This window comes from Ursus americanus, chromosome 1 (assembly GCF_024610735.1).
Source record: "Ursus americanus isolate L20-20 chromosome 1, mUrsAme1.1.p, whole genome shotgun sequence".
In the NCBI taxonomy this organism is placed as follows: Eukaryota; Metazoa; Chordata; class Mammalia; order Carnivora; family Ursidae; genus Ursus; species Ursus americanus.
The window spans coordinates 81,870,304-81,892,320 of NC_142127.1; the positions used below are offsets into that span (position 1 = coordinate 81,870,304).

At 40.2% G+C, this 22,017-nt stretch overlaps 1 protein-coding gene across 1 annotated transcript in view; it reads left to right on the forward strand.

The window, feature by feature from the left end:
• UNC80 (unc-80 subunit of NALCN channel complex) overlaps window positions 1–22,017 on the forward strand; it is a 211,302-nt gene that overhangs the window by 39,728 nt on the left and 149,557 nt on the right. The window contains exons 9-18 of the mRNA XM_087857241.1: window positions 221–355; window positions 2,313–2,529; window positions 3,157–3,297; window positions 4,349–4,617; window positions 5,712–6,080; window positions 10,892–11,023; window positions 15,217–15,364; window positions 17,446–17,594; window positions 19,639–19,805; window positions 20,545–20,643. Of these exons, the coding sequence (XP_087713367.1) occupies window positions 221–355; window positions 2,313–2,529; window positions 3,157–3,297; window positions 4,349–4,617; window positions 5,712–6,080; window positions 10,892–11,023; window positions 15,217–15,364; window positions 17,446–17,594; window positions 19,639–19,805; window positions 20,545–20,643 (1,826 nt within the window). The remainder of the gene's footprint in view (window positions 1–220; window positions 356–2,312; window positions 2,530–3,156; window positions 3,298–4,348; window positions 4,618–5,711; window positions 6,081–10,891; window positions 11,024–15,216; window positions 15,365–17,445; window positions 17,595–19,638; window positions 19,806–20,544; window positions 20,644–22,017) is intronic.

The following is a 22,017-nucleotide window of genomic DNA, read 5'->3' on the forward strand; positions in this document are numbered from 1 at the left end:
ACTGTTAAAAACTCCAAACAGGGGTTACAGTTAATATATAATGTATTTCCTCCATAGCAGGATATGAATTCTAAAAGTCTAGACCCACAAGTCAAATACTTAATGGATACCAAAACATTAGGCACATCCCTATTAAAAATATAACATCTCAATAAGAAAAGTCTTTGGATATAAAGCCCTAAGTCCTTGATTGTGAAGTCTACCTTTATTGTCTATTAAGGATCTCACCATGAAGTGTAATGAAGAGGAAAAATCTCTTAGTCCTGAGGCCTTTTCTAAGGTTTCGTTGACCAATTTACGTAGGTCTGCAGTCCCAGATCTTTCTTCAGACCTTGGCATAAACATTTTTAAGAAGGTGAGTAGAACCACTTATGCTCTTTAATATTTTGTTAATTGAAAAAAAATCAGTGGAACATGAGGTCATGCTGCAAAATGGGGTGGGTTGGGAAAGGAACCTTGAGGAGAGAGGTCAGCCCCCACTTATAGCACTGGCTTTCAGCATGACCTTTTGTGAGTCCCTCTGTGCACATGAATGTTTCCCATTCTCAATGTTACCAAACTCAATCCTGACGACGTGTATAGAGTACTTTCAGTAGTGTGATGGTGGAAGTAGTTGTGGTAGCCGTGGTGGTGACTTATATTCACATGTGTCATCTCATTTTATATAATGGTTCAAGCATTTTGTATAAATAGTTCTCATTTAATCCAGTAAGATCCTAAATTTCCATATTTTGCTCCTGAGAAACTTACTGAAATCTTACTCAGAGTGATGGGATCATCATGGAACATTTATTCTTGAAGTCATCTCCAATTTAAAAACAATAAAACAAACCAAACTCTGTAAATAAAGTAGTAAATCCTTACAACAGATCACTAGATTTTCTACCCTCACAACTTGTCATAAGTCATAACATAGGTTTCCATTCAATAAACATTTACCATGCATCCACTGGAACTCTAAAGATGAGAAATTAAAGGTGGAGTATACACTTGGAAGTAACTAATCAGGGTTCAAATTCTCGCTCTGCCACTTTCAACCTCTGTGATCTGGTCAAACGATACTAGGTATCATTTGTAAATTGGGTGCATAATATGCTTACTTCAAAAGGTTATGAGGATTAAGTGAGATAATGCATGTAAAGTCCTTACTGTGCCTGGCATTTAGTAAGTACTCAATAAATGTTAATTGTTCTCAAGAAAGAAAGGAGCCGAGCCTTAGAAATTTTGGTAGTTTGTAAAAGGTTGAGTCCAAACTCAAAACTAGGTCTCGTTCAAGCTAAATAGTTGATGCTTTTGTGAACCCACATTTCCACCTCTCTTTCTGTAAGTATATGGAGCTTATCAGCTAGGAAATAACATGTGTAGAATAATGTATGTGTAGTAGCTTCATTTTCTAGTTTTCAAAATAATTAGTTCAATTGTGTTCATGAAGGACACAGAACATATTATTAATTTATCTATGAGCTCAGAGTGTTGCTAAGCCAACAGTCATGTCTACCTTCATTGATAATGCAATGATAGGCAATGGCTGTAGTTTTTCAAAAAATGTCAGTCATCAGAGGGGAATAAGTTGTCAGTACTGACTGCACATGAGAATCTCTGGGGGGCCATAAAAAATTCATGTGCCCAGGCCTGAACCCAAACCAATTAGGTCAGAATTGCTGCAGGGTAGGCTCAGACATGGGTATGTTTTAAAAGCTTCCCAAGAAATTCTGAACTCTTATTTATACTGGATTTTGAACTTGTTTGGTAGGAGTAGTGGGTTTGTGCCAATTTTTGCTCTGTATCTTTTTTAACTCTCCTTACGGACAGTGGCACATGCTTGAAGTCTGTCTGGAAAAATTGATCTCAGTCCTGGAAAATGGAACAGAAAATACTGGCTGGTCCAAGTGGTGACTCAGGGATCCTATACTCTCACATTTCAGCATGTATCAGAATCACCGACAAGGCTTATTAAGACACACACTGCTGGGCCTTACCTTCTAGGTTTCTGATCTAGTATGTCTGGGGTTGAACCCGAGAATTTGTATTTCTAACACTTTCCCAACTGATACTGATGCTATGGTCCAGGGACAACCCAACCCAGGAGAAGGACCCAAGGACCCATACATTACCTTTTGCTTTGTTTCTTTCACTCCTTTAACCCATTATGGAAATTTCACCCATCTCTATTGGATGATACTCAGTGATTTTCTGGATCTCTTCTTCCTGGCACATTTCTGTATTTTACTGCAGACTATGGCGCCCTTTGGAAAGCGGAATATCCCCTCTCCTTTGCCCTGCGCCTAATCCTTTACCTCTCATCCTCATAGTTCAAGAGCCGCAAAGAAGACCGAGAGAGGAAAGGCTCCATCCCATTCCACCACACAGGGAAGAGGAGGCCTCGAAGAATGGGAGTGCCATTCCTGCTTCACGAGGACCACCTGGATGTATCCCCCACCCGAAGCACATTCTCCTTTGGAAGTTTCTCTGGGCTTGGAGAAGACAGGCGAGGCATTGAAAAAGGAGGCTGGCAAACCACCATTTTAGGTGACCACAAGGACTTTTCAAAGTAGGGCAGAGCTTGAGTGACCTGTTTAGAAATCTGGACCTAGGGCTCCGGGGCAAATCTGCATCTTTCTTGAACAGTTTAGTCAAGAAATGTGGGCCCAGATGCTAGCCTCTAGTACCAAAGGAATGCAGATAATTTAACTAAATATGGAAGAATCCTGTATAATTAGGCAGGTAATGGCCCTATTTCTTAGGGACTCTGGGTGTGGAAATGTGGCCTTAAAGGGTCTTGTGCATTAGCTTTCATTGTGAATCCAAAGGCAGACTTTAATTTGGATATTAGAAAAGGATGATGTAAAGAAAAGAAAAAGAAGCTTTTTTTCCCCTTTCTGGATGGCATATTAAGAAAGCCAGCTTAAAATCAGAGACTGACAGCTAGCTGGGACTCCGTATATGGTTTTTGACATTTGGCTCAGATTGGGGCTGATCTTATGATAGGCAGTTTCATCCATTTTTGACCCAGACTATTCCCAGAACAACTCCCATGCCTGCTGTTTGGCTGTGCCTCATGCACTTCCTAATATCCCTTTACTCTCCCTGCCGTCCTTTGGAAAGACAATATCTCATCATTTTCAAACGCTCTTGTGGTGCTCTTGTCCATCTCAGGGAAATTTACCCGGCGGGGCAGTTCGGATGCAGCCACGGAGATGGAGAGCCTGAGTGCCAGGCACTCGCACTCCCACCACACCCTGGTGAGTGACCTGCCAGATCACTCCAACAGCCACGGAGAAAACACTGTCAAGGAAGGTGGGTCGGAGGCGGCCCCTGCAGGTGGGAGTTCAGGTTCCTTTTCCTGTTTCCTGTTTTTACTCCATGTTCCATCTTCATTGCAATCTGGCTCCTTGTACTTTTTGAAAACTTGCATCATGTATTACATCACTGGGTAATTTACTTGTGAGCCATTCTTGGGATTTCCTTAGTAGCAAAAGCTATCTGATGGCACACTGCGAACACCATACTTCTCAGAGGGGAAGCAAGCCATTCATCTTTGTTTTCAAAAGGTCATAGACCCACAGGGCTAGAAGAGACTTGGAAGACAGTTATATTCAGTACTTTGGTCCCCTGAATGATGTCCCTCAAAAGGGCTTGTCTACCTTCAGTGGGAGGAAAGTCACTGCCTTCCAGGGCTACGGATTCCCTTTTTCAGACAGCTGCTATTTCAAATAAGTGCTTTATATGCTTCATGTGGAGAAAACATGTGGTCTGGGTAGAATCCAAAATGGGCTCTTATTCTATGCTCTTAACCTATGAGCAGAAATCTAAGCCCTCTTTTCCCTGGAGTATGTTTCAAGTATTCGATGTTATCAGTTGGTTACCACCACAAATATATGTTCCCTCTCTTGAACAAAGGAGAAAAAAAAAATCCTCCTTATTTGCTGTTGCTTAAATATGCTAGATAAAACCAAAAATTTTATCAGCCACAAATCTGTGGGGAAATACTTCAACTAAACCAGTTGCTGAAAGCATTAGCAAATCCTGACTATGCATTGATCCTACTGTATCTGTAGGATCTGGCATTCAAGAGTGGGTAAAATCCACCTGTTAAACAAAGTTAAACTCTAGCCTGGGTCTTAAGGAAGCCAGTTGGAATTCACATTTTCTATAACCTTCATTATTTACCAGATGTTACGTGGCCTTGACACAAGGCAATTCTGTGGGACTTGAGAATAGCTCTGAGACTACAATTCAGACATCTACAACAGCCTCAGCTGTGACTGTGGTCATGAGCGTGTAACTGTCTGACATGACGTCACAAGCTAATATGGGGAAAATTAAGACCTCGCTTTCTTTTTATTAGTGCGATCCCAGATCTCCACAATCACAGTTGCAACCTTCAACACCACGCTGGCCTCATTCAACGTAGGCTATGCAGACTTTTTCAGTGAGCACATGAGGAAGCTCTGCAACCAGGTGCCCATTCCGGAGATGCCGCATGAGCCCCTGGCGTGTGCAAACCTGCCCCGAAGCCTCACAGACTCCTGCATCAACTACAGCTACTTAGAGGACACGGAACATATCGATGGGACCAATAACTTTGTCCACAAGAATGGCATGCTGGATCTTTCGGTAAGAAGCAAGAATTTCTCTTACCAAAGCTTGGATATACTGACTCTTTGACCCGGTTTTTGTCATGCTATGAAACGAGCATATAGATTCTTAGCAAGGTTGAACCTTAAAATGAAAAGTCTACCCACAGAAAAAATTTCACAAATGTGTCAGCCATCACAGAGGCACCTTTCCCTTTTAATTTTTTTCAGGCATGACATTAGATGTGATCTGATCTCAGAATATTTTTATAATCCAAAAACGTTAGCAAATCCTGAATAGACATATATAAAACATACATAAATGTGTATATGCTAAGTCCCTTTTTTCTAGAATAAGAGTAAAAAATTCTCAGTTTATTTTCTTTTGTTATATAAGCAACATGACTGCAAACCTCCTGGGTAGCAATGGAAAATGAATAGAAGCCCATCAAAAGATTGAAACTTGCATTCTCAGGAGTGCCTGTCTTGATTATAGTTATTAGCAAATGCAAGGGTTGGTATAGTTTACAGTTATATTTCACACAATTTTTTATTTCACATTTGAAAACGGGCTCAGCAAATAATTTAAAATATTAACATCAATGAAAGGACATAATTTAAACATGAAAATATTTTGCCTTTAAAATTGAAGTGTAAATAATGATGCAATTGTGAATGCCTAAATGTTCCTCTATTATGTGCATATGGAAATCATTGTTCTTTATCCATTATTGACAGAAAGTGAAAGGCAGAGGATTAAAGCACTTCGAGTTAAAAAATCAGTTGAACACGTTTCTGTTTGGACAAAAAATTACAGTCCCATTAATTCACGGTTCTTCCATATCCCTATTAACTGTATTATGGCAAATTTTGGAATACTTCAGTGAGATAATACACACATACATTTCTTTTCATACATACATTTTAAGTCTTTGGGTGACTTATACTCTGCGTTTAGCCCATACACAAGGTCCCAGTGCAATTTAAATAGGCACATTTGAAAAGTACCCTGAATTATTTATGCTTAAGTACATAGAACAGCCTAAAGAAAATGGAATAACCAAATCTATGTAGAAAGAGGTAGTTCAGGCAAATTAATTACCCTCTGTTCATCTTTGTCCCCCACCCCCGCAGGTGGTTCTGAAGGCTGTTTATCTTGTCCTGAACCATGACATCAGTTCTCGCATCTGTGATGTGGCACTAAACATTGTTGAATGCTTGCTTCAACTTGGTGTGGTGCCTTGTGTAGAAAAGAACAGAAAGAAGAGTGAAAACAAGGAAAATGAGACTATGGAAAAAAGAGCCAGTGAGGGAACCTTCCAGTTCAAAGGTGTATCTGGAAGTTCAGCCTGTGGATTTGGGGGCCCTTCAGTTAGTGGAGCTGGAGATGGTGGAGGAGAAGAAGGAGGAGCTGGAGATGGCGGAGGTGGAGGAGGTGATGGAGGCGGAGGTGGAGGAGGCGGTGGTGGACCTTATGAGAAGAATGATAAGAACCAAGAGAAGGTATGACTGAACCACTTCAGTGTTCTTGTGAACTATTGTTCCTAATTTCTTTCCAGTGCCTTCTTGCCAGGTATTTGTTGACTCAGAATCATAACGAGTCACTAAAGCAAGTCATGGGCCGAGAAATCTCTTCCCTGGGTTCTCATCAGGAATTAGTAGAAAAGGTTAGATGAAACAGTATTCTCAATTCAAAAACCATAGACATTCAAGCAGTGTGAGAGCTCATTTCCTGGTCATGTTATTTCTTCAGGGTAGTATCTCAGTTACACTGCATTACCATCACCCTCAGTCTGCCAAGAATAGCCTCTTTCTCAAGATTCTCAGGGTCTGACCAAATTGAACAATGTTTTCTTCTCAGAGTGCCATAACAAAATGCCATAGACTGGGTGGATTAAACAACAGAAATTTGCTTCTCACATTTCTGAAGGCTGGAAAGTCCAAGATGAAGGTGCCAGTGAGGCTTCTGAAGCTTCTTCTCTTGGGTTGTAGCTGGCTGCCATCTTGCTGTGTGCTCACATGGCCTCTTTTTTCTGTACACACACACACACACACACAGAGAGAGAGAGAGAGAGAGAGAGAAAGGAGAGAGAGAGAAAGAGAGAGTTCTCTGGTGTTTCTTCTTATAAAGATTCTGACCTTATCAGACTAGGGCCCCACTCTCATGACTTCATCTAATACTAATTACCTCCCAAAGGCCACATCTTCAAACATCATCACATTGGAGGTTAAGGCATATAGAGGTAATTCAACATATGAATTTGGGGGAAACATATTCAGTCCATAACAAGCAGTATAATTTTTCCTCAAGATAATGTTTTTTTCTCTTCATCTAAGGAACACATTTTTTGTGCAGCCAATTTCAGTCACTGTTGAGGAAAGGGAAGAATTGTGTTCAGTTAATTGGTTTATTGTTATTGCTTTCAAAGACTAGCCTTGGTGCTCTCATGTTTCAGTGTTTCACACCTTATGTTTTTAGCTTTCTTGTTATTGATTATTCCTGAATTTAATTACGTTTGCCTTGGCAACACCTCATTTATGATCCCTGCACTTAATGCCAAAAATTAGGGTTTTTTTCCTTCAATTTGGGTTTTAAATTAGAATTACCATAGCTTGGGACTCCTGAGTGGCTCAGTCGGCTAAGTGTCCTACTCTTGATTTCATCAGGTCTTGATCTCAGGGCCATGAATTCAAATCCCACATTGGGTTCCAAAGTGCCATGGTGGGCATGGAGCCTACTTTAAAAAAAAAAAACAAAAGAAAAAAAAATTACCATAGCTTAAATTCACATAACTTACACTGATTTCAGTTCAGGGCTTTTGTTGGAAGATGCTGTTGACAAGTTGAAATCAGCCGCAGATTTGAATCTCTAACATATCATGGTGGACACATCAGGTCAAATGTTTACAGGTGTAAGGTGACACTGTGCAGAGTTCTACCATCTACATATTTATCTAAACTATGAATTGTCCATCTGAGTAAGTGTGGTGGTGCCCCTTCTTCTTATAATTTCTTCTCCATCTCTGTCTAGTCCTACTTGATCCATTTTTAATGTGTATTTATCATCCGAGTTTCTTTGTCTCATTGTCTACTATCTTCCTAATATTTTGGGTCTCTGATCCAAATATTCTTTCCCAATATTCTTGAGTTCCTGAACCCTTTCTTTAGGATTTTCTTCCTCTGACTTAATCATAAATGTGTTTTTTTTCAATTCTTTTTTTTTTTAAGATTTTATTTATTTATTTGTCAGAGAGAGAGAGCACAAGCAGGAAGAGCAGCGGGCAAAGGGAGAAACAGTCTCCTCCCTGAGCGGGGAGCCTGATGTTGGACTTGATCCCAGAATTCTGGGATCACGACCTGAGCCAAAGCAGACGCTTTACCAACTGAGCCACCCAGGCTTCCCGAGTGTATTTTCCAATTCTGACAGTACCTTCCAGTACTTAAGGTTCCCAACTTCTTACCTTCTCGTACATCGCTGAGGATAATCTAAAAGCCCTTAGATCTCACTCTTAGTAAATTTCCATGTTTTTCCTATCAATCTAAGCTGGCTACTCAAAGAGATAATGGATGGTATTATATCCATTATAATATTCAAGGGAAAAAATAAAAGTTATGAAATTTTGATAGGTTTTTTATTAGTAAAGCTTAGATAGTCCAACTAAATTAAAGAGAGCTTTGTTATGTATCCTAAGAATTCCTGAGGTCCATTATTAGTATTATATTTTTATTTTTGTTTCTAAAATTTTAACCAATTGGTATCTGCATTCGATTTCTTATTGTAGAACCACAAGTCTCTTGCCTATTTAAAATCTAGTTATTATACTAGATAGTTGATAATATAAACATTATTTTGACTGAAGTTATCACTCTTGATTAGATGGAATTTTTTGAAGTCAGATTATGTAGTCTCCAAAACAGCCACCAAGATATCGTTTTGTAGTTAGTTCTGGAAAATAATATTCTTTGTAAGACAAAGAATTTATAAAATAAAACCAACTGTAGGTTAAGTGCATGAATTTGTGATTCACACAGGTCTGTTCTGCCCTAAATCTGTGTTCTTTTCAGTGAAATCGGAGAGTTTATCTAATTTTACAACCTAGTAATACCAGAAGCATGGGGAATTTATTAATTCAGAAAGGAAGATCTAATTTCTATTTCTATATATGCTACTAACTAATACTGAGAGCTTGAAATGTTATTTAATATCTGTCCTGATTTCTGCCTGTAGCTTGGTACATTTTTCTGAATGTCTCCTGTAAGAGGAACCTAAATCCTAGGGACATCTGAAGGTATAAAATCAAACCTGAATAGATATTTACCAAGAGCTTTTGGAACTAGGGATTTTTTTTTTAAGGGAATATATAGTAATCTAAAAATGGACATAAATCCTCCAAATCAGGGCCTACCCAGGGTGAACTTTTCTGAGGCACTATTTCCTGCCTTTGGCTGTTCAGTCTGAGCACATCAGGGCTCGTGGCTGAGGCGGGGCCAAGAAGGACTGAAATCCAGTCCACGCTGCTCACTGAGCTGTTCGGCTAAGGGCTGCGTCTACTCAAAGGGCCCATCTTTTTCTAACTCATCCACCCACAGGAATGCCTTTTCTAATTTGCACAAAGTTGCCTCAAAGGAGAGCAGTGTCCCACACCTAGAAATAATAATTAACATTTGTTTTGCTATTATTTTATGTCTCACATGTTTTGACTCATGTTAGCCTCACAGCTGTATGATATAGGTATTATGATTCCCATTTGGTGGGGCACAGAGTGGTTAAGTGGCTTGCCCAAGGTTATGGAGCTAAGATTTGAAGCCAAACTAAAACATTTCTGAATTGGTGTCTATATAATAAATAAGTAAATAAATGTTTATTGGTAAGTCTTAGTCTTCCATTTGCACCCTTCTGATCTACAGAGTTCCCAGGAAACAGACTTGGATGTGGAGATGTGTGTGCAGGAAGTTTCCTGGGGTGTCCTCTCAGGACCAACATCTTTGAGGTGTAAAAGGAGCAGGATGAGGTGGAAGGAGAAGTGGAACTGACAATGTAGTTGTAACAGAGACCTCAGTCCATCACACAGGGAGCCCTAAAGCAAGGACGACTCTTCAAAGTAATCTCCAGGTGGAGGAAGGGAGCCCACCTTTATAGCCCCCCCACCCACATTATGCCTTTGACCAGCCATTGGAGGCAGACTGCTACCAGGAAGAGCATTCACCTTAGGTGAGGCAGCTCTCCTTTAGCTAAGAGCAATGGCGGATAGGATCTCAGTAGAGAGCGGTCTGCCAGCAACACTTCCAGTCTCAGAGAATGTTCAGTTCAGCAGGGGACATCTCAGCACTGCATCCACTACAGGAGTCTGTAGATAAAAAAGAGGAAAAAGAAAAAAAAGAAAAGGAGAACCACCTGCCTCAGTTTAGGAGAGGGGAGTCTCCCCTGCCATTTTATGGACGATGTCTCGGTAACTCCATCTCTTTCACAGCCTACCCAGGTTTGAGTCCTTTCCATGTGTGGCCTGACCTTGTACGTAGCCCCCTGATCCACATGACAGTGGAAAAGCCCTTCGCCATTTACAGAACAATGCTTATCCATTATTTCCTTTATTCTGCACAGTAAACCGATGTAGAAAGGGAAATTATTAGGATCCTTCTGCCTCTTTGGAGATAATTCACAGAAGTTCATTTTTCTGGAAGCTGTGTCCTCCACTAACAACAAGGATTAAATGGGACAAAAGAGAGGATGATAACCATTCTCGTTATTCATCTCAGGAGGGCTTCCTATTTACCCTCAAAGGAAGAAACAAGCTGAATGTTGACAAATTTCTATATATTCTCATTTTGCTGGTGCGTGAGTATTACAATACAGTGAAAATAAAAAATTAGAAAGTCCCTTAAAAATGTCAGAAGTTGCCTTGTGATTTCAAAGTTCCAGACCTTGATCATTTCCAGAAGTTTAGCAATAATCATTGCCTGGTAGTACTTTCAGAAGCCTGATGATGAGGGTAACTTCTGGAAAAATCTATTTGCCTTCATCACTGATAGTCCCCATTGTCTCTCTAGGTGGTTCTGATAGTCGGCCAAGGATACGGAAAGCATGTTTTCTAATCAACAGCTCTACGTTCATATGCTTTAGCACTAGAGGGTGATCAAAATACGCACGTTTTTTTCTTTTAAAAGGCATTCTGGATTTTAGAAAGGTTAACTTGCTTGTTGAGCCCTTGACAATTCTGTTTCTCAAGTTGTACGTGCTCACCATAAAACATATAAAACTTGGTTTAATCACAAAATGGAATGTCAGTACCAAAAGGGCTTTGTGACTTTTCTAGGATGGAAGCACACCTGTGAGCAACCATAGGCTTGCTCTGACCATGCTCATCAGAATAGTGAAGTCTTTGGGATGTGCCTATGGTTGTGGAGAAGGACATCGAGGGCTCTCTGGAGATCGTCTGAGACACCAGGTATTCCGAGAGAATGTAAGAGAATTACAGTAGATTCCATTTCTCTCCCTCTTCCCTGCCTCCAATTTAGGAATGAGTCCTTTGACAATGAGGGTCAGCGTTCCCTGAAAAATATGGTATTTCATAGAGATGATTAATGCTGATTCGGAGTGGGAGGATTCCCACGACATATCTCAAGACCTCAAAAACCCAGGCCTACGAAAGCTTAATTGGGAAAGCACTTCTGCCTCCTGCCTAGGGCAGGCCAGTTCCCAGTTGGTGAAAGGGTGTATAATTGGAACGTGTGAATTAGAGTTTGAAAGACCTTTGCAAAGATAAATATATTTAACAAGCCTTTGACGGGCTGTGACAAATGACTTTTTAATCATCTGCCTGGGTACTATAGAAACATATTTTATATTAAAAAATGGGATCCAAGTTTAGGACTTAGTTTGTCATTCTTACATAGATATGGAAAATGGCCCTTATTGGGACAAAACAGGACTGTAAAAGTAGCCCGTCCCGTTCTGGCTGCTTTGTTTGAGAATGAACCTTGACTCCTGCGTATTTGAGATCACGTCCCTTTGAACTGTGTGAAACTTGAAACTCTGCGCTTGGGCTTGCAAAGCATAATTCTGTCATGGAACATGGTCTTATTCCAGCTCATTTCATTTGCCTCAGCTGATTGCTACTTTTCCCTTCACTCTTGAGCAATAACCCCCCTCCATAGCAAGTCCAAGCTGGGACAGTTGACATACATTTGAACGGAAATCCTAAGAAAATATCCTCCTGCAAATAAGGGTTTTATGCAAATTTGAGTCCAGGAAACCCTTTGGCACGTGACAGCAGAGTTTTAGGATCATGTCAACATCTAATGCCAACCCATTTTTTATTGGTATTAGTTTTTGTCATGAAATGTTCACACAGTCCGAGCATGCTGGGTTTCTTTTTTGATCTGTCATCTACCCATCTATCCATCTATCCACCCTTGTCTCTTTCCCTTATACTCTTTATGTTGTATTATATTCATTGATTGTATATGGGGGGGTTATATTCACAGTAATTAACTTATAAATTCTGAAGCATGACAACTTTGACCAAGATCTAGATTTTGAGGCCCAAAATTTAAAAATCAAAATAATAATAAGGCAATAGAAAGCTGACATTGGCCCCATCTTTGAGCATGCATGTGTGATTTTTATTGCTTGATTTTTAATTGTATCACAGTATGAATAAATGCCTTTGTGGCGAAAACATTATCACTCCTCTTACAGAAGACCAATTCCATGCAATGACACATTAAATATAATAAGTGTCATGCTTTAGTTGGAGGTATAAACTGGCTCTGACACCAGAACTTGTCTTTCATGACTTGGAGAAGATAGGGCTGGTTGGATCAGAAGCCACTTGTGAGACCATTTGCTGCTCAGTAGTCCACCATGCTTTCCTCGTGAGATGACTGAACATTTCCTATCAGGCTGTCCAGACAGTTTTTCACCTGTCTTCTCAGCTTTCCTAACTTACAGGGCAACTCTTCCATACTCTTGTAGCCCAGTTTAATACTCATTCTAGGGATTCTATTTGCCTCTCCTTGCTCAGAAAACACATTGCCCAAGAGATACAAACTTGAGACATTATCCCTGGGAAAGTCTATTTGCCAAGAAGCTGGGTCTTTACAAATTTCTAAAACATCGAATTTTCAGAAGTTACTTAACTTTCAAGATGTTAAGAATATTTCTTACTTCTACCAGATCAGGGACTCTATACTTCTTTAAGAAAGTGAGAGGGAAGGGGCGCCTGGGTAGCGCAGTCGTTAAGCGTCTGCCTTCTGCTCAGGGCGTGATCCCAGCGTTCCGGGATCGAGCAGTCGTTAGGCGTCTGCCTTCTGCTCAGGGCGTGATCCCAGCGTTCCGGGATCGAGTCCCACATCGGGCTCCTCCGCTATGAGCCTGCTTCTTCCTCTTCCACTCCTCTGCTGTGTTCCCTCTCTCGCTGGCTGTCTCTCTGTCACATAAATAAATAAAATCTTTAAAAAAAGAGAGAGAGAGAGAGAAAGATAAAAAGAAAGAGGGAGGGAGGAAGAAAGGAAGAAATAGAAGATTACTTTAATGATATACATCAAAATGTCTAATAATTCCAGCATGTGTCTTGTAGAGTAATCATTTGCTGTGGTTCAAAACTATTGAAAGGGAATTCACTCTGACAGTTTTATATCTCTTGGGGAAGTTTAAAATATTCATTTCAGAATCAAAATACTTAAGGTTCGATAGTCTGATTCTTGCTCAAACTTCCCATAGAACTCATTCAGACAGTCAAGTAGCCTCTAAAGAGTGGATCTGAAACTATGCTGTCTTTAGTGTATTTTGGAGAGAAGATAGGATAATTTGTGCTTCCTGGCTTTCCAACCCAGAATTTTAAAGTGCCTCTTAAGTATAGCAATGAAGATCTTCACAAATTCTTTATGGGATAATAATTAAATACTTCTTCATGCAGGAAATATTTTATGTAAATGCCTTGAAAGCATAATTTTATAGGAAGCAGCATTTATTTTGTAAGGAAAAAAAATGAGCTTGCCTAAGACCTAGCAACCAATAACCTGTCTGGAATCAAAACACCTAATGTCTCAATATTCTAGGACCTAGTAAAGGGCGAATGAAAACAATTATCAATTCACCTGACTTTGGGATACAGATGGGGAATTACAGCAAGGTCACATACCAAGAAGTTTATTGCTAATTCCAAGTTTCAGTCTTTGAAAAATCTGTCTATTTCCTCTCAAATTTTTCCAGAATCTTTCTCTGGGCCTTGATTTAAGTAGTGATGTAACTTAACTTTTCTTCTGGGAAACCATTAAGGGCCTACCTTGTAAATTTGAATTCTTAGGGATTGCTTTCTCTTATCTTACTTCCATGATGTGCCTGGTCGTCCGAAGTTTTCCATCCTCGATTAAGGCAGTCCTCACCCAGCCACCTCCCTTTCCTTGAGCCTTAGACTTTTCCCTCAACCTAGAGTCTCCTGTTATTTCCCCATTTCATTCCTTTGTCATGGACTTCCTTGTATCTCTTACACAGAATGTGTCCTCAGGATATCAACTAAACTCTATTCATCCATCATCGTAAGTTCTCTCTGAAAGTGGGTGGTATCTAAATATGTTTGCCCCAGTCATTATCTGGACTCTTCGCAGGACTACTGTATCATAAGAGATATAACCACAAGAAAGGGCAAGACTCTTGACTCCTGATTTAGGCTCTGCTGTGAACCGTGTCAACTCGAACAAAGTCCTTGACTTCTGTGAGCCTCAGCTTCCTCCACTGTAGTATTGGGGTGCTCATCAAATCAGGTGTGAAAGTCAAATTCTGTTATGCACTTACAAGCGAGAAACACATTTTAAACAGCTAAGCACTGCACACATGTGACTTTTCTCTTCATGGTAGGAGAGGGCTGGGAGGCTTTGAATGCACCAGATAGTACCCTCCCTTTCTGTCTGTGGCCTTCTGCAGCCAATGACTGTGCCTTTATTTGTTCTGATGGCGGGATTATTCCCTTCGCCTTTGCCAGGTGGCAGAATTATTTGATGGATCATATGAAATATAATTGAGAGTATTAGGGTCTAGCCAATGTTCGCTTGGTTTTCATATCTGTAAGGTCAATTTCTATTTAAATATCAAACTTGCACATTCAAATGCAGACACATGAATAAACAAACTAGACCTGGCTTTATTTTATGCCTCCTCCCTCCTTCAAGGATTTTCCCCTTCCCACATCTCTCTCATCCCCCCACCCCCTTAAATCTACTTAAGTTCAAAGTAGCTGAACATGGGAGTGGCACAATTCTTCCCCTTACACAAAGCCTTTGAAATTTTCTAAACCTAGATGACCAATTCTGTAATCTGCCTAGTTTTTGACACTTTGAGCTTTTTTTCATTGAGATCTTAAGATCTTGATCTTGGTGAAAAGACTGAGTTCCTCTGGCACCAGCATTAGACATTAGCCTTGGGTTTCACTTGGAGCAGCGCTTCTCAAAGCCCTTCATACTGCTCAGCTTATCCCTGCCCCTCTCTTGCTCAGACGAGAGGGAGTAGCAGGGTTGGCTCACACCAGCCAGCAGGGATGGATGGAAGCCTTCGCCTTCTGCAGGCTTCTGTCTTGGACTAATGGTATCCTTAGCTTAAGCTGGTACCTGTGACTTTTTCACTTTTCTTCCTTCATTGCAGGCCCAGAACTGCCTCACTAAGCTATACAAGCTAGATAAGATGCAGTTCCGACAAACCATGAGGGACTATGTGAACAAGGACTCTCTCAATAATGTAGTGGACTTCTTGCATGCTTTGCTAGGATTTTGTATGGAGCCGGTCACTGACAGTAAGTAAAGCTATGCCAAGTTCCAGGAGAGATCACTATGGGTGAAGCAGGTAGACTTTCAGAAGTACCCGGAATATGTGGGGATAGAATTTAGAGGGAAAGGGGTGTGTGTGTGTGTGTGTGTGTGTGTGTGTGTGTGTGTGTGTAATAGAGTATAAATAAGAGAAGCTTGCACATCGTCTTTGATGACACATTTTGGAGGCTTTGTGATGACAGCTTTCCTCAGCAAAGGGGATTTAGTAAAGCTGTGGTATGCTCACAGTTAGCCCCTCAAACCATCACTCATGGCACTCGTCCCTCCCTCACACGACTTTCTGTTGCATGATAATTGAGGCAGAAGTCAAGGAACAAGGGAGTATATTTATTAGTTCAACAAATATGAAATGAGTCCCTATGATGTGCCAGGCACAGTACTTGGAGATTTTGGTCACAAAATAAAACAGAAAAGAAAAGATATATATAAACATAGTAGTAGCACAATTTTGATATACTCATATACACACACATAGATACTGAATTGTTTTTAGAAACAGGCAAATGGATGTATAGATAGTCCCACAAACCATTTTATAACTCCATGGCTTTAAGAAAAACTCCACCGTAGAGACCTGTGGTGTGGGGGGCCAGTGGTCACCGATGGCATTCATAATAAACCAACACCTTCAATACCACTCTAATGCAGCTACAGTAATGAAATGAAAATGCTGGATGAAGCCTGAGTTAAGTCACATACACATTTTAATTAGAGCCTGGGAAGAAATACTTCTTAGTATAGCCTTTTATGGTTTATATGATAGTTGATTAATTTATAGTATTAGGGTCTAGCCAATGGTTGTAAGGCCAATTTCTATAATTAAAACTATAATTAATTTATAGTTTTATTAATTTATAATGAAGATCTATTTGAATTTGGAATTTGGAAGCAGTTTCCCTATTTGTATCCCAGACTTCATTGTTTGGTGATGCTATTAAAAAAAAACATTATTCCTTTATAGAGCCCCTAAAATAATGTATATCATCAAAGATGTTTTAAGCTGAGTACATTACAGATTTTAAAAAATAATAAAGTGAGAATTGTAGTTGAGATACTGCAACAGAAATTCCTGGTTACAAACTATTTTCTCTTTTTTAAGCTATTTGAGATAGAAACTACAAGCATAGACCAAAAGATTTCTTTTTGTGATATAAAATCTAGGGATAATCCCCTGCCAGCTGACGCAGACAGTGAGAGGTTGGTGATAAAGTGAATTACTTCGAGGTGACGAATTCCCCCTGGGACTTTTGAGAAGTTCACAGTGAACCAGCCAGCCAAACACACAGGTCCCTATCTGCTTAGTTTTGGAGTTACATACACCCTGACCCAACAGTCCATAGGTGGCTCACAGTCATTAGGAATCTTCTGGCATGGCTCCGGAATAGCTAATGTGTCCCCTCTGAAAAGTCTGTGGGTATGTGAAAAACAAGCGTAAAATGCCATCAGAGAGTAATGGCTTCAGTTCACTGGCATTTCATATTTCACATTTCACATGTCAGTGAGTTATAAGGAAGTGGCTCTAAGAGAGGTTGTATGTTTTCATTCTCTGTAGGCCTACAGAGTCTCTGGGAGCCAGAAGCTGCTGCAAGGTCTATGCAGCTCCTGGCAGGACTCAGTCTCCTTTTTGTTGCCAGCGTGAATCCTCCCCGCCCCCCGCACATGGCCCTTTCCCCGCCTGCCCGGTTCACTTGGTTGGCCCCACCCCTACTTCCCAATGACTGAAGGATTTCCACTGAGGAGCCAGCATTCCTCACCACCAGAAAGGCTGACTGAAATTCTGTCTCCAGTGAGGGATTATTATCTTTGCTAAGATTTATCAATAGAAACATTCCACAACATGATGGTATATATCCTAGTAAAGACTCTGAGGGAGACTGTGAATTGTTTATCTCCAAGTCTGCGTAAAGATGATTAAACCAGGGGTATCTTCTGTTTCTGCATTTAGTGTAGCCCTTCACTGATTCCTGGGTGCCACGTACTTCATTATTTCTTTAACCTGTGTAGCTTAAGGGAAACATTGCCTTGAACTGATGCCTTTGCATTCCAGACAAGGCTGGGTTTGGAAATAACTTCACCACGGTGGACAACAAATCCACAGCCCAAAACGTGGAAGGCATCATCGTCAGCGCCATGTTTAAATCCCTTATCACACGCTGCGCTTCAACCACGCATGAACTGCACAGCCCTGAGAATCTGGTGAGAAGTTCACCTCTTCTTCCCACAGGAGTTCTTGGTCTCCGCTCTAAGAAAAGTTCTCAGTCGTGCCCCTGAGAAAGACAAGTTGAAGTTTAAAAGTTGGCACCTTAAAGTTAAAATCTATTTTTCCAAAGTGACAAGGAACTCATGGTAGAGCCCCAGTAACACATTTCTCCTTGTTACTCATTAAACTACTTGAAAACTGACATATCTTCCTCTTCCACCTCATAGGTTCTGTGGTGGCTGCTGAGCTAGTTGCAAGGTACTTCGAGTCCTTAAAGAGAAAGAGGTGCTTGAGTACAGCCTATTAGCTCATGAAATATTAAAGAATATTGTCCCAAGCATTTTTGAAACCACACTTACTTCAAAAAATGAATGTAAATATGCTGCCGAAATTAGTTTCGTTTTCTTTTATAGAACACCGCAATTTTTTAGTTACTCCCCCATAAATGTGTTAACTAAACCACTAAAGCCACAAGGAGTGTGGGAGAAGAACCAGGCTATATAACAAGTTAGTGGTTCTAACTTGATTTTTGTGTAGAAATCAGCCTATTTATACATATTGACACTATCTGCTAATCTATCTAAATCAAGGAAATCACCTTAAGCTGTTCTGAACCATTGAGACTATTCCCATAACTTGAGATAAACTAAAACCCTAAACCAAAGGGAACTGAATTTTGCTGACTGTCAAAGCCCCCTCAGCAGAGTTCTGGGAGCTTGAGAAAAACATGGGCACCATCCACGCATTTAATTTGGTCACAGCAAGAAGTACTTTGACAAGTTGATTATAATACATGTGAGCACTGATTATACATTTTAGTCTGCAAAATCAGGTATAGAAGAAATAACTGTATTTCTTAATTTTCTTTAAATCATCTTGGTTTTGACTTGGAACCCCCATCCCACCAGAGTGGCTGAAAGTTGAACCCCAACATTCTTGGGTTTCTTTACTTCACGGAGTGGTGCAAAGATCCCGAGTCTTTGGTAGGACCTAGGACCTGAGAAGCTCCATGGGTCTCAACCATTAGTCCATACCTATTATTTTGCATACTGCTCTCTGCTGGGTGCTTAGGGCTGGGCACTCTGGTGAATTTGGAACCCACACTTTTGGGGGTCTTGTTCCTTCTGTGAGGGAGCTATAAGAGTACAATGAGGGCACAAGATGTTTCCGCCCAGAGTACTGAAAAAACACTCTTTCCATGTTTTCCTCAGTTACTGTTCTTTCTGATTTTTTAAGGCTCATGAGCATGATTGTTCCAGTGGTCTTAGGTTTTGAAAACCAAACTATCACGGTAAGTGCTTTTTAGGCTTCAGTGTCTTGCTTTGCCATGAACCTTTCCTAAGGCAAAGAATACAGTAACTACCTTCTTGAAGTGAGAGGGGGAAATGCTGAGTGAAAACGTTAATAGCTCAAGAAAAAAAGGTCCTATATATCTTTTTAAATGTGGATTTATCAATATATTGGCTTTAATAGCCCTGCATCATCTTTAGTTCATAGTCAATTCATGTTCAGATGGACTTCAACATACACATTTGTTAAATACATCCAGCAAAATGCACTATTCTTGAATATAAGGCTCTGTTAGAAGTGTCTAGAGGACTTAGCATATTTTACCGCAGTGATGCAGAAAATTTGGAGAAGCTAAAGAGGGACTGAAATCTCTAGTCTAAACAAACCTCTGATTGCCTTTTTTTGCAGACATCTTTTCAGAAGTCATAATTAAGAGAGGAAAATTAGAGCTTGGGAATCCAGTGGTTTAAAGTGTAAATTGATGTCTTTCTGATGACACAGCCACCTTTCTGAATATGAAGCATGGTAACCATCCTTTTTCACACTAAGGATCACAGGCAAGATTCTTGGTAATGTTGCCACAGGAACAATGGAGAGACCACGTACCATCCGTTTCCTTATAGTAAAATGTCTTCCTTTTATGATTCTAATGCTGATCTAAGCCTAAGGAATTAACTTCTCCCTCTCTTCCTGTGAAAACTGTTTAATCACACAACTTTCCCCCCAACTTTCCTTATTGCATCCAAACAGGGGCTGTATTGTGACATCCGTCAGCTGGTCCAATTTATCAAAGAGGCTCACGGGAATGTCTTCAGGAGAGTGGCCCTCAGCGCTTTGCTTGACAGTGCTGAGAAGTTGGCACCAGGGAAAAAGGTGGAGGAGAATGAATCAGAATCTAAGACTGCAGGCAGTAAAAGGTTGGAAACTTGAGCTATAAGCGTTGGCCTTATGTCAATAGAAAGTAATTTGTCGTACTGTCCATGTGGTTCACACTATGGTGTGTTACTCTGTTCAGAGCTGGTGGAACTATCTTGTATAAATGGTATCACTGGTGATAGTCCAGCTGCAGCTTAGAAAAAGGATGTGTTTACTATCAAATAAATCCTGCCTCTCTATAAATCAAAGCACGGTTGATCTCAGGCTTGCACGCACTTGACCTTCACTTCATAGCTCTCAGCAATATGGTGAAATGCCATCTGTGCTAGTCTTTTCCGTATTAGATAATTTACATTTCTGTCCAGAGAGGAAAAGCAATTATTGCTACCATATCCTCCTGTTCAGTAAGTAATATTTTAAACATGGCAAAATACAAATTGCTGAGCAGTGCCCTGTTGTTTTTCCTTCTAGTAATATAAATTTACCGTATACCTATTCTGTAGAATATGCCACTTACCAAGATTAAAAGAAACTCCTAAATTTAAAATTCTGCTTGTAGTTAATGACTCTGCATTGTTGGTGGTATTCTTAGGCAATAAGGCAGCTCGGTCATGAATCAAAGGGTAGGATATAAATTTCATACGGTATAGACTCACGATGACCTAGGGTTTGCAAGCAATATACTTGTCTATAACGGAGTGTTTTGCTTTATGAAGTATGTGAAGTGTTAAGGAGGGGTGTCCTGCTCTGTTTGATTGGCGAACTGCACCATTTGCGTAGGTCAGAGGCAGGAAGCATTGCGGATAAAGGCCAGGTGTCCTCTGCACCTGAGGAATGTCGCAGCTTCATGTCTGGTCGCCCCTCACAGACTCCAGAGCAGTAAGTAGCATTGATTTTCTCTCCAGTGCTGTGGGCTGTGCACTTCCCACTGTAAGAAATTCAGTTTTCCCAAATGCTGTTTGTTTGCTTGTCGTTATCTCTGAACTTTGCCTTGCTTCTGCCCTTTACTTTTCATTCCCAAAGCCACTAATCTCTACAGACCCAAATCATAAATAACCAACCTCATGCCTATGGGAAGCTTCCTTAGCATTTTCCATTTCCAGTCTCTACCCCACTTCTGCTTTTCGCGCACACTCCTGAAGCTAAATCATGAAAAAAAGTGTGTGTGTCAGGGGGTGGAGGTGTCATCTACTTTCTTGCTTAAAATCACTTGGAACTTTTTTAATTTAAATATATTAATAGCTGTCAATGTCCTCAATGAAGCTTTTCCAAAAATAAGTTAGATGAACTTCTCTTGTGCTCAGATTTAGCTAAAACAGAGACTCTACTCCATTTCACCTTGGTCTTCTCCTGAGATCCATTCCAGGGTTCCCAGAAATCAATCCGTTTATCTCCACTTTTTATAATGGCAAAGTCAAAAGCATCTTAAAATCAGTGCCTCCAGAAAATGAGAGAATTACTGCAGACACTAAACATATAACCTAGTTCTATGCAAGGCTCATTTGTCTTCATTCTTCTTTTGAGAATTATTTACTCACAAGTGGTATGATCAGTATTTAAAATATGAACATCATTTAAGATACACAATTTTAATTCCTCAAACCCCGGTTTACTCTGAAATGATTACACTTCCAGAAATTGTGCAGGGTATTCTAGGTTTTATGGTACACCCTCTCTATAGTCAAGGAAATCACCATCATCAAATAGGACCTTGGTAATTCACAACAAGCAAGGAGAACCTTCAAAGAACAAAAGCCTGCATAGTTCTTGTAGCCCTTCAAAATCTTAGAGACTGTCTCTAAGTGCCTGGAGAAAAGTAAAGAGAAGATAAATCAACTCTATGAGTCTAGGGACCATGTGAGTTTTTGCTTACCATTATAACCCCAATGCTTAGGACTTAGCCCCCCAAGTAAACTGAATGTGTATTTCATAAATGAATGAATGAATGACAGGCAATCAATGAAAGGATAGAATTGTGAAATTACCATTAAGTTTTTGTTTCCTTTAACTTCCTTTCTTAAATGAGGATCAAGGAAGTCTTTAAGCACATAGTAAAAAGTCAAACATAAGCTCTAAGGGAAAAGAATTATTGTAAAAGGCAAAGTTCTGTTGCTGAATAGCCACAAGACTAATCAAAAGTCTTTACATACAGAGTGTAAGCAGAAAGAGGAGAGAGGGCTCCCCCGCAAAGTAACACTAGCAACTATTAGGCTAATACGATCAATGAGAATGATCTCATAAGTAAACTGGATT